This window comes from Otolemur garnettii, unplaced genomic scaffold (assembly GCF_000181295.1).
Source record: "Otolemur garnettii isolate 467f Iridium unplaced genomic scaffold, OtoGar3 scaffold00066, whole genome shotgun sequence".
Taxonomy (NCBI): Eukaryota; Metazoa; Chordata; class Mammalia; order Primates; family Galagidae; genus Otolemur; species Otolemur garnettii.
Window position 1 is genome coordinate 9,213,845 of NW_003852461.1, and position 13,665 is coordinate 9,227,509.

Consider the following 13,665-nt stretch of genomic DNA (forward strand, 5'->3'; position numbering starts at 1 on the left):
CAAGTAGCTGGGACCACAGGCACCTGCCACAACACCTGGCTATTTTTTTGGTTGCAGCCATCATTGTTGTTTGGCGGGCCTGGGCTGGATTCAAACCTGCCACCTTAGGTGTATGTGGCTGGTGCCTTAGCCACTTGAGCCACAGGCGTCGAGCCTGGCCTGAGTTTTTGTATCCAGCCAGCCAGCCTATCCCTCTTTAAAGGAAGTTCAAACCATTCACATTAACTGCGAGAATTGGTAGATGTGGTAGAATTTTGGTCATCTTGTTTTTCAGAAGTCTAGCACTTAATTTTATGCCTCTCATCACTGTGGAAGCTAGGCTTTGTTCTTTAACTTATGGGTAGGTTTGCTTTGGTGGTGTACCCTCCTGCTGATTGTAATGAAGGATGAGGGTATTCCCTGTAGAGCTGGTCTAGTCATGGCACATTTCCTCAGCATGTAGATTTCAGTGAATTATTTGATTTCTCCATCACAAATGAAACTCTGTTTAGCATGGTATAGGATCTGGGCTGAAAATTATTTTGTTCAAGAAGGTTGAAAGTCGATGACCATCCTTTACTGGCTTGGAAAGTTTCGGCTGAAAGATCTGCAGCCATCCTTATACTTTTCCCTTTGTAAGGAATACTTTTCTTATGCCTGGCTACTTGCAGAAGTTTCTCCTTCATATTAACATTGGCAAAATTAATTACAATGTGTCTAGGACAGCAGTTCTCAACCTGTGGGTCACGACCCACAGGAACTGTACTAAAGGGTTGCAGCATTAGGAAGGTTGAGAACCACTGATCTAGGAGATGCTTTGTTTGGTTTGAGTTGTGCTGGGGTTCTGAAACTATCTACTGTCTGAATTTCTGCGTCTCTGGCAATATTTGGGAAATTCTCCACCATAAAGTCCTGGAGCAGAGAATTTGTGACTTCGGGACCATTCTCTTCTTCAGAAATCCCTATATTTTGGATGTTTGATCTCTTGGAATGATCCCATAACTCTCTCAGGGAATATTCTGTTCTTTTTCTCGATTTTTCTGCATCTTTGAATGCTTGGGATTATTCAAAAGTCTTGTCTTCTTTATCTGAGATTCTTTCTTTGCATTGCTGAACTCTGTTTCTGAGGGACTCTATTGTATTTTGAAGCTCTTCAAATACCTTTTTCTTTCTTTCTTTTTTTCATTGTTGGGAATTCATTGAGGGTACAGAGAAGCAGGTTACATTAACTGCTTTTGTTAGATAAGGACCCTTTTATATTTGTGTCCCACTCCCCAAAGGTGAACCCTACCCCTTGACCCTCCACACCCTCCCTCCTTCCATTTCTCAGCTCTCCTTGTACCACACTGTGTACTGGGACCTTAATTGTCCTCATATCAAAATTGAGTATATAGGGTTCTTATTTCTCCATTCTTGTGATGCTTTACTAAGAATCATGTGTTCTACATCCATCCAGGTTAATACAAAGGATGTGAAGTCTTGGTCTTTTTTAGTGGCTGAGTAGTATTCCATGGTATACAAATACCACAGCTTGTTAATCCATTCTTGAGTTGGTGGGCATTTAGGCTGTTTCTCCATTTTGGTGATTGTAAATTGAGCTGCAATGAATAGTCTAGTACAAGCGTCCTTGTGATAGAAGGATTTTTTTTTCTTCTGGGTAGATGCCACTGCAATCCCAGCAGTGGGAATGCACTCAAATACCTTTTAAATTCAATGTATAAGCTCTGCTATATCTTTCCTCATTATGTCCACATCCTTGGTGACTTTGTGAATTCATTACTTTCTTGAGACAACTTCTGAAGTGTGTTTTGGTTCTCTGTTTTCATCTTTTCCTCCATTCCAATTATCTTATTTGCCATCCACATTCTAAATTCTATTTCTGATATTCCAGCAATTTCTCTGTGGATGGAATTATCTGTTGTATTTTCTTTTGACGTCCCTAGGAAGCTTTGATCTGCTCTGATTTTTCATGTTGACAGAGTTCTTCAGCTGATTCCTTCTGAGTATTTTCAGCTTCTTCCTCTTTTCAATATGTTAATTATACTTTTTTAGTTGAGTTGATAGGTTGTTCTTGATGAGTCCACTCCTCACTGTTGCAGTGCCACCGCTGCACTAACAAAGGCAGAGACGTGGTGAATCCGCAGCTCCAGACAGTGTTTCTAGGGTGACAAGAATCAGTACACAGTACTGGCCCAGAGCTCTAATCAAAGTCACTCTGCCAGCACTGGCTCCGCTCACAGAATCAAGCTCACAAGGCTGCCCAGCTGACACTGCTGGCCCAGAGTTCAGGAGAGATGCTTATGCCCTGGGTACCATCCAGCCAATTAAGTGCTGAGGGCTGCAGCTCTGTGCACAGGGTAGGCCCAGAGCTCAGACAAAGTCGCTCAGTCACCAGGCACTGCCTGCCCAGTCAAGCTGAGGGGGCTGCTACCCAGCAGGGTCCAGGTCTAACGTTCAGGTAAGAATTGCTCAGGCATCAGGCACAGCCCATCCAATTGAGCTCAGAGAGCCTCCACCCAGTGGAGAGTGTTAATCCAAAATTCAGTTCAAAGTAACTTAAACCTTGGCCTTGACCACCCAGTTGAGCTCAGAGAGCCTTGAGTGGTGGAGGCCAGAGGTCCAAAGTTCAGTTCAAAGTCACTTAAGACACCAGCCTGCGAACCCTCCCTCCTTCCGTTTCTCAGCTCAGAGAGCTATGCCTGGCGGAGGCGGCAGGTCCAAAGTTCAATCACAAGTCAAAGTTGTTTAAGCACTGGAGAGTGCTCACCCAATGGAGCTCAGAAGTTGTCCTGGAGGGCAGAAACCAAGAGATGCTTGAGAATTCCTGAGGAGCTGAAGATGTGCAAATAGTTCACCCTCTCCCGTGCCAACGTTTGGACTGCCCTGCTACTGTTCTCACACTGCAGCTTGGTGGCCAGCAGACTTCGTGAGCTTCCCAGTGAGCTCATCAAACAGTCTGGACTCTACAGAGGACAGTCCTTCCAGCACCTAGGGTGGGGCAAGGGTGATCTAGGCACTCAGGATTGCAGGAAAAATACCTGGTCTTTTGTGCCTGACAGAATGGGGCCAAGGCTCAGCAGTGGGACCTCAGAAATAGAGGACTGGTACTTAGTAACTGCTCTCCTGTGGGATAAGGTGAGGAGACATTTGAACCCTGTTTGCTGGCTGGCTGGTTGCCCACTGCTTGGGAACTCCTGCTTGGGAAGAGGGGTCTCCCTTCCTCTGGGCTTGTACTTGTTGTTTTTTTTCCACTTTCTTGTTTCTGCTGCTTGATTCAGCCTGGGTGATGTTAACTCACACAGTCCTCTCGGTGCGGAGCTCCCCTCATTCAGCTTCCATCCACATCAGTCCCATCTCTCTCCCTTTGGGCATGAGCCCCTGGTAAAAGCTGCTTCTAGTCAGTCATCTTCCCACTATTCCCAGGTTTATGTTCTAATTTTTCTATTTTTAGTAGAGATGGGGTCTTATTCTTCCTTAGACTGGCCTCAAACTTCTGAGCTCAAGCAATCCTCCTGCCTTGGCCTCCCAGAGTGATAAGATTATAGGTGTGGGCCACCACATCCAGCCTTCAATGTCATTTTTTCTTTTTTCACCCTTGGCAGAGTGTAGTGGCATCATAGCTCACAGTAACCTGAATCCCCTAGGCTCAAGTGATCCTCTTATCTTAGTCTGTCAAATAGCTGGGACTATAGGTACCTGCCTTTTTTAAAAGATGGGGTCTCGCTCTGAAGCTGGTCAAGATCGGTTTCATCGAGAAGCTCACAAAGGATGAAAGACCAAAAGAGTTATTCCTGTGGGTCTCTGGGACACATGCACTCTAGGCAGAGGCAGGAGCCAGGGCAAGGCCCCAAGACAGAAGCGACAGGAAGGTAAAAGGTATGGCTGGAGTTGAGTAAGTGAGGGGGAGAAGCAGAGGCGATAAGCCGAGGGAAGTAAATCGGTGTGTATGTACTGGAGTTGGGAGTTGCAGGGACAGATGAGCTAGAGAAGAAGAAAGGCTAAGCATCTGGAAGACTTTCTTTTCTTTTCTTTCTCTTTTCTTTCTTTGAGACAGAGTCTCACTTTATCACCTTCGGTAGAATGCTGTGGTGTTCCAGCTCATTGCAACCTCAAACTCTCAGGCTTAAGTGATCCTCTTGCCTCAGCCTCCCAAGGAGCTGGGACTACAGGTGCCCACTACAACTCCTGGCTGTTTTTTTAAAAGAGATCTCACTCTTGCTCAGGCTAGTCTTGAACTCCTAAACTCAAGCAATCCACCTGCCTCAGCCTCCTGGAGTGCTGGCGTGAGCCACTGCACCCAGCTGAGTGACTTTATTTTTAGCATAGAGTCCTCCAGTGACAAACCACTAGCCATTACCAAGTTCACAAATGCTTACTGATTCACCTTCAGGAAAACATCACTTCATCTCTATCTCCTCTTCAGAGTTTTGGACCACTGGGATGGATAATGCTTATTTTTCTTTTAAATTAAAAATGAAGCACTACTTTCTTAAACCTAGTCTGGTTTTCTAACATTAACCTCCTTTGCTATTATGAATTCTTTCTGAGTTCCCCATGACTCCTTATGACTCCCACACCACAGCTTACTCTTCTTTAGTGGTTCTTGCACTGCTTCCACAATCTTCTGGGTAACAAAGCTATGTCCCAAAGAAATCCACCTACCACATCTTTAAATGGTTAAAAGTCTCTTATGACAGATATATCTTAAATCTGTTTTAGTTTTGCTATCTTTATTTAACAAGGAACATTCTGTTGGGCTAGTTGTATACTTCCATTATGACATCACTTCTCTAATTCCTTTTATGCCCCTCCAGCTGTTTCTAGTTTTCCTTATAGGCACACCAGGATTTCACATAGTGGAATCTCTCTCTTTCCTTCATAATGTCTCTTTCCTTCAGTTAGACTTATTCCTTTTAAAGAGCATTTATCCATTAATTCCAGTCACAGATCTCAACTTGGAATTAACTTGGAAACAAGTTAATTTTATTAACCAAATTGAGTTAAGATTTCAAATAATAGTAATGATAATACTAACGCTGAAAATCATAGTAATGACAAAAATAATGACCAACATATTTTGAGTACTTAGACACTGGCTAAGCACTTTACATGTATTGACATCAATTCTTATCACAAATCTATGAGAAAGGTACAATTATTTTTACCCTCATTTTAAGATGAGAAAAAGTACCCTGGCCAAGATCACACTGTTAATAAGTGGTGGGACTGAGAGTTAACCCCATAAGTACTTGACATCAGAGTCCAAGCTGTTGATTGACCTGTATGTTTTCTTACTTTATATACTGGTATAAACATGAGTGTGACTAGGACAGTAGCATGATCCCTGAACTGTTTTCCATTTCTCTGATGTTTTTGTTGAGAATTCTTGTGAATTTCCCCCTGTAACTCTTTTGAGAATCCCTCCCTCCCTACACTGTCTTCCCTACATGGCGGCACCATCCTCTACTGTAACTGTTCTGAATGTTTGCATATCCATCCTGTATACTCCAGTATGAAAATCAGGTTGGAGTCAACATGTTATTCTAAGATATATCTTATTCCTTTTCTTATCAGAAGTTTGGTTCTGACTATTATGTATCCACACCCAGAAAAAAGAAATCACATCTAATTTCATCTATGTAGTGAATATTTGCTGTCCATATCTTTTTTTTTTTCCTCTTCAAAGGTAGCATAAGGGGCAGAAACCAACCTCATGGGTATATACCATTTATCAGAAGTCACCAAATTCCAGAAAATATCTCCTCCTACACATACCAAGTTTCTTCCCATTTATTGTATTTTCCTTTATCTTTCCTTAATCACATCTTGGGAAGGTGAAGACTTACGGATATTTTATACCTGCAATGTTCTAATTTCTTCTTAGAGTATCACATTTTTCTATCAATTACCTAAGATACTTGTGGGTATTTTTTTTTTTTTTGGCCGGGGCTGGGTTTGAACCCGCCACCTCCGGCATATGGGGCCAGTGCCTTACTCCTTTGAGCCACAGGCGCTGCCCTTTTTTTTTTTTTTTTTTTTTTTTTGCAGTTTTGGCCTGGGCCAGGCTTGAACCTGCCACCCCTGGTATATAGGTCTGGCGCCCTACTCCTTGAACCACAGGCCCCACCCAAGATACTTGTTTTAAATATGTTCTACCCTCTTGAATTTTTATTTCATTTCCTTCTTTCAGAGTTTATTCTCTTCCTTCCCTCCTCATTACAATTTGCTGTTTCTAATTTAGCTCTATCTTTTATTTGATTGGATGAATGACTTCATCTCATTTATCTTTAGTACGGATTAAAGAATATAAAAATTCAACAGAAACTCCTGTGTCAGACTGTGATATTTCTGAGCATACAAAAACCAAAATACTGGCTCATACTCATGTCCATCTCATCCAATAACCAGAGTTAAGATATACTCATTTTGCATGTGTCAAACCCCAACGTTAGGGTAATCCACATTTCCTTAGTGAGCTGGGGAGAGTTTAGTTTAACAAAGCTGAACCCATCTTCTCTAGCCTTTCTGAAAACTTTAAGATACACCTTCTAGAGCAGTGGTATTTTCTTTTTCTTTTCTTTTTTTTTTTTTCGAGACAGTGTCACTCTGTCACCCAGGCTAGTGTGCCATTGCATACATTCAGCTCACAGCAAACTCAAACTCCTAGGTTCAAGCCATCTTCCTGCCTCAGCTTCCTGAGTAGCTAGGACTATAGTCACCTGCTGCTTTGCCCAACTAATTTTTCTAGTCTCGTTTTCCTCAGGCTGGTCTTGACTTCCTGAGCTCAAGGGATCCTTCCATCTTGGCCACCAGAGTGCCAGTATTACAGGCATGAGCCACCACATGTGGCTGGTAGTGGTATTTTCTGTAAAGAAATATGTTTGTAATCTTTAAGACAAAAAAGAAAGGAAAAAGTGTCATGTGACTATGTTCTCAGTGTTTAAGGGTTGATTTTTCTGAAGAATCTAAACTTGTACGAGTGTACTGAATACAAACTGAATATACTCTTTGATAAATGACTAAATATACATTCTAAAAATAAATACATGCACACAAAACATGAAATATTTATAAAAATTTTCACATAGAAATTTATTTTTCTTCTAAGAATAAAAATGCATCATAAGAAAGAAATACTTATAAAACTTTATTTCCTATTGTTTTAAGATAAAAAAGGTTTTGGGAAAAATAAACACTTAATAGCCATTAAGGAATTGAAACTGGCAGAGAAGGTAACAGACACACGATCTTTGAAGGTTTATAATTTTCCATAGTAAAAAGTGCCAAATTGCTAAGAATTATGTTTTAGAGTTAGCTTTTTTTTTTTGAGACAGAGCCTCAAGCTGTCCCCCTGGGTAGAGTGCTGTGGCATCACAGTTCACAGCAACCTCCAACTCCTGGGCTCAAGTGAGTCTCCTGCCTCCGCCTCCCAAGTAGCTGGGACCAAAGGCGATCGCCACAATGCCCGGCTATTTTTTTTGGTTGCAGCCGTCATTGTTGTTTGGCAGGCCTGGGCTGGATTGGAACCCACCACCTTAGGTGTATGTGGCTGGTGCCTTAGCCACTTGAGCCACAGGCACCGAGCCTAGAGTTAGCTTTTATACACACACATTTTCTCTCTCTCTTTCTATGTCTTACGTGTGTGCACACACCTGCTCCCCTAAAAGCTGTGCCAACTCAAATAATTTGTACAAAACCACGGAGCAAGATAAAAAGTGAAATACTATTACACAAGCTCAGAAGGGCCACTCCTGTAAATGGAGGAGTAAGTTATCAATTCAAAGAGCCTTTCTACAATGTATAAATTACCCTTACTGGATTTCAATTCAGTAAGAGTTCTATGAGAATACTAGGAAATTAGCTGGGAAACACAGTTTTTAGAAAAAATAAAATTATTGACGTTTTCACAGTCAAAAAGAAAAATATTCACAAGATAGAACTTACCACGATAGACAATAGTAAAAGTAGGGAGGAAGGTCAGCAACCAGGGGCAAGAAAGAAGAGAAAACAGAAAGCATTTTAATTACGGAAATTTCAAAACAAATAAGCAGCAAATGGCAGCAAACACATTTTTAAAACGCAAGCATCCATTTAAGTTTTACAACGGAGAAGCAAAAACGTGCAGCAAACTGAGCAGCTACAAAGCTAAAGGTCCAGTAAAAGGCAGTGACAAGAATATGAACAGAAGTCTGCGTGACTTTTACCATGCAGTAAACACGATGACAGAATGGTATTAATGTCATAACCAGTGAAAATTACACCTTTCAGGGGTCGATTCAGCATGAAGGCGGCTAGTCATGAACTGCTCAGAGGTTTCAAGATATTCTTTATACCTAATTTCCAGCCAATTCTCTTTCATGTTAGTAAATCTATGCGGAACTTTATCACCATAGATAACCACAGCAAGTCTCTCTACCGATTTCTTCATTGAGCCACAGGAATGATGGATTATGGTATTTGTAAGGCCATATGTAATCTGGAGAATTATGGTAGAACAAAGGCAGTGGTTCCATCTGAATAAAAGCTCAAGCTGGGCACTATTTCAGAAATGGAAGGAAACTCCGTAGTCACATTTGTTCCTAAGGTTTTTCTGTGTGGGTCTCAAAATAAGAATCACAATATGAAACCAACCAGGGAAACCTAAGCTGTTGAATCAACACAATTCTAACCGTAAAGTGAGAGGGGAAGCACACAGCTTTCTTTAACAAACTTGATTCATTACTACCTTGCTTTACCTCATCAAAATACATTAGGGCATATTATATAGAATCTCTTCCTTTACAGAAAGATTTAAAACAATGGTAATCAATTCTTGCCAACATCTTCTCAGGTAAGATGTGGTTTACATATTACTACATAAAGGAAGCACGTGCTGTCTTATTAAACAGATTAATACATCAAATACCATCAGAAGATGAGGTCAAATTAAATGTCAGGTTCTCTCCATCTCCTTATCCCTGTCTCCCTCCAAATTTAAATGGCAAAGTGGATTTCTTTCCTCAGCAGTGCTTGTTAGAGTCAAGGTGAAGGGACCCAAGATCAAATCAACACAGTATCTCATCAATTCTAAGGTGCACATTCTGCTCACATTTTAATATTTCTGTAGTTGGTATTCATCTCTCAACTGATAGGTTTGATACACAGGGTTTTTTCCCCTGCCTTAAACGCTTATAAAGTATGTTTTATAATTGATGGCATTTTAGAGCAGATGAAACATCGTATGTTCTATTTATACCTCTGAGCAATAACACATAAATCGACCTCTGTAAAATGAGGTGAAACGATATGGTTAAAAAAAAGAAATTCTGTGTGTAAATGTTGATGAAAGAAATGTTTCAAAGGATAAAAACAAACTGAAGTGATGACACAGTGGCTCATTTACCAAAGAATCTCATTCGTGTTAACATACGGATCTCCATGCACTGCCTAAAACCTCTCAAGGATAAATTTCTTAAAATAACTTACGGTATTTTAACAAAATTTCTTTGGTTAATGAATTCAGTTGATAGCAGATAGCAACAGAATGCCCACAGCTAGCACATGTGGGCAAAGCGTTGGCATAAGAAATCTGATCAAATCAATCTATTAGTGTCTTTAACTAACTAAAATATTACCTACCTCCCAGCCAGTACTCTGTATAATAAAAAGTAAAAAAAAAAAAGTCATAAAAAAAACTGTTTAAAAAGAACAAAAAAGGCCAAAGGAAGTTCAGTAATGTAAGGCATCATATACCATCATTTCTTCTCCATAAATAGAAGACAAACGGATATTTTAAACAACATGCTCTTTCACTGAAGACCTAAAATAATTTTATGAATTGTTTGTTCAAAGCCCACCACCTAAAATTTTGCTTTTAAACAACATTAATAAGTGAAAGTACAAATTGCAGAAAAAGGGAGCCAGCTGCTTCTTCATGTTTATGTGTTTAAATTAGATCTCTAAAGTAAACTTCACTTCACTGAATATCCAGAATAAACTGGAGTATGAATTGCAATTTTTCTCAAAGGCAACTGACACAAATGGTCAAAGTTTCTTGGAAACAGTAGCTCTAGATGTGCCAGAACTGACATGTACAATTTGCAATTCACAGCTCTAGGAGCTGGGATGAGGTTTCTTTGATAGTATATGTATGACAGATTATAAAGAGACCCACCTGTTAGGACCATGAAACCTAATTAATTTTTTGTGGCTTCAACATTTCTTTTTTTTTTTTTGCAGTTTTTGGCTGGGGCTGGGTTTGAACCCACCACCTCCGGCATATGGGGCCGGTGCCCTACTCCTTTGAGCCATAGGTGCCGCCCAACATTTTAACAGATGACACTAAACTCCTGATTCAATAGAATAGAAACCCTATTTGGAGACTGTTAAAAGCCTCTGAGATTATATCAATTCACCTAGAACAGTTTAACCCATGGCAAGCAAGAGGTCAAGCTGATAGACAATTAATTGGGACTAGTACTGCGTATAAAAGTGGATACTGAACCCCACCTCCCTCTGAGACAATGGGGGAAGCAGGTGACAGAAGGGGCCAGGAAAGAGGAGGAGGAGGAGGCCCAACTGGGCGCTTCAGAGTATTTCAATGAGTCAAGAGCTAGCAGTCTACCTCTCTTTAAACCAAGTTTAATTAGATTTTAATTTGGGTGATAGTATGTGGATTCTATAATGAACTATAAAAGAATAAGTACTGAAATCACACTATTATAATTCAATACGTATAAGACAATCATGTCACTCATTACTGCCACTAAATGCTATTTTCTTTCTGGAAATGCCGTATATCAAAGGATGGCTGAATGTAAACATCTAGGAAAAACAACACTCAGCTATGGTCATTGAAAGTATTAATTTATTACAGTTTCACATCATTTAGTAAAACAACCTTTTTTGGTAGCAAAGGGATAGATATCCATTTTAAAAATTAGATTCATAGGGCAGTGCCTGTGGCTCAAAGGAGTAGGGCACTGGCCCCATATGCTGGAGGTGGCGGGTTCAAACCCAGCCCCGGCCAAAAACTGCAAAAAAAAATAGATTCATAATTATACCTACACGTGAAACAGAAAAAACACAAGTTAAAAAATTTGCTAACTAGTAACAATTCAAAAAAGTGAAGGAGAAAAGCTATGAGGAAAACTGATGATGATCATTTACTTCAAGTGGGCTCTTTTTTTTTTTTTTTTGCAGTTTTTTGGCCGGAGCTGGGTTTGGACCCTCCACCTCTGGTATATGGGGCCGGCACCCTACTCCTTTGAGCCACAGGCACTGCCCCAAGTGGGCTCATTTTTTGCTAACGAGCCTTGCTTTGGCCATAAAGTACCATTTTGACTACTCATTTGTAACCTGATTAAAATGGTCATTTCTTGGGATCTAGTTTGACATAGTACAAAACAATGATAATGCTTTTAGAAAGTTTTCTCTGTTTATACTGAAGGTAGAAATTAGAATCATTACCTGATGGACAATTTTGCTGAATGCTTCTTGAAGTTTTCCATGAATTGTGGAGAGTTTCTTTGCATCCCGATTAGCTTCATGAATAGGAATGAGGACTTTGTAAACCTCATTTACTGCTTCGTACATGCCAGCCTACAAGAACGATGTTTGTGAGATACTGGTTTCTCTTACGTCAATAAGAAAGTAAAATAATTACAACGTATACATTTATAATATTTCTATTGAGACAATAACACTGAACCTTCCTCAACAGGACACAAAAACAAACTTCTAATTTTTAACTGTATTACAAGCTTAATAAAAGAATTTCTCACAATGTTAGCATCTCAAGATACATGTATATGTATATATGTCTGTTTGTGAATATTAATAAAATGAGTGCCTATTTACATTTCTATATAATTTGAATTAAGCATCCTGCTTCTACCTACTGAATAATCACTTCACTAAGGCAAACAAATGTGTGTGTGTCTACTTACTCATGCATATGAACTTTTGCAGAAGCTAATTCTGAGCCAAGAAATAAAAGAGATTCCATATCACACTGGTCACAGACACCCAATTATCTTATCATTAGATAAGCTGTGGTCTCTTGGGAAACTAAAATCATTTACTTTCCAAAATATTAAGTCAGCACAGGCAATCTCCTTGGAAACATCACTGATCTTTAAGAAAAGTTTCTGAGCCACCACATTTTCTTCCCCTGGGGGCGCACTGGTCAGTGGTTGGCCAGTGGTCATCAGGGGGGATAATCAGACAGGACAAGGTATGTTTGCTCTGCTCTTCTGTCTTTTATCCCTAATAATGGATTGGTGTAGTGAGAGAAGAGATAAAGGTTTTTTCCAAAGCTACTAAGTTTTCATTGCTTCATAGATCAGCAAACATATTTTTCCCAAGGAAAAACATATTTAAGCGTAAGATAGCTATAATAGTGAAATATGTTTAGTGTAACTAAAATGCCTCAGTAACCATTTTAATTAGAATCAAATAGACTAACTGAAAAAGAGTCAAATTCATAAAACTGCAAAAGATTTTCAGTAATATAGGGCACTGTGCCCCAACCTAAATGAACTACCATGAACTATTAAAATTAAACACACATAAAACATACACAGTTTGTGTTTATTAAAATATTCCATCAATCGCCAAAACCCTTTTCCTCCTGCTGGTTCATACTGGTCTAGGGGAGGAATTAGGATGTTCAAAGTCCTCAGAGGCAAGCCATTTTAAAGAGAATGAACACCTAATTTTTAAATCTGAAAAAAATATTATCGGGAGGCACCTGTGGCTCAGTGAGTAGGGCACCGGTCCCATATAATGAAGGTGGTGGGTTCAAACCCCGCCCAGGCCGAACTGCAACCAAAAAATAGCCGGGTTTTGTGGCAGACGCCTGTAGTCCCAGCTACTCGGGAGGCTGAGGCAAGAGAATCACTTAAGTCCAGGAGCTGGAGGTTGCTGTGAACTACGTGATGCCATGGCACCCTACTGAGGGCAATAAAGTGAGACTCTGTCTCTACAAAAAAAAAAAAAAATACATCGTTCTTTTTATTTTTTTAAAGGATAGTTAAGTGTAGTACTGGGAGTGGAGAATAAAAGAATATTTATGTTTAAGCCAGCTGGTTCTAAGTTCCAATAACAATGAGGATGGTGATGATGGCCAGCACACACTTCCTTAGAGCCAGACGTTGTGATAAGCTCTTATGTGCATTCACCCAGCCAATCCTAACACCACCCCCACGAGGTGGTGATTATAATTAGATGTATCTAACACATAAGAACAATCAGGCACCAACAGGTTAGGTAATCTGTGTCTGAAGTAACAGAACTACTAAGTAGCAGAGCCAGTGTTTGAATTTTGTTTTCTTATCATTTTTTTTTTTGACATGCAGGCTTGCTCTGTTGTTCAGACTAGAGTACGGTGGCATCGTCATAGGTCACTGTAACCCGAAACTCCTGGACTCAACTGATCCTGCTGCCTCATCCTCCTGAGTAGCTGGGACTCCAGACATTTGCCACCATGCTGGGCTAATTTTTCACTTTTTGTAAAGACAGGGTTTTGTTCTTGCTCAGGCTTATCTCCAACTCCTGGCCTCAAATGATCCTCCCAGCTTGATTTCCCAAAGTGCTAGGATTACAGGTATGAGCCACTGTGCCCAGCCCTAAATGCATCTCTTAACCAATATACTACAAAAATTGGGGTAACGGCTGGGGAAGAAATAACCAGTTAATTCCCAATAT

At 40.2% G+C, this 13,665-nt stretch overlaps 1 protein-coding gene across 1 annotated transcript in view; it reads right to left on the reverse strand.

Annotated features, from left to right (window-relative positions):
- DOCK7 (dedicator of cytokinesis 7) overlaps positions 1–13,665 on the reverse strand; it is a 227,951-nt gene that overhangs the window by 43,457 nt on the left and 170,829 nt on the right. The window contains exon 38 of the mRNA XM_023515104.1: positions 11,428–11,559. Within this exon, the coding sequence (XP_023370872.1) occupies positions 11,428–11,559 (132 nt within the window). The remainder of the gene's footprint in view (positions 1–11,427; positions 11,560–13,665) is intronic.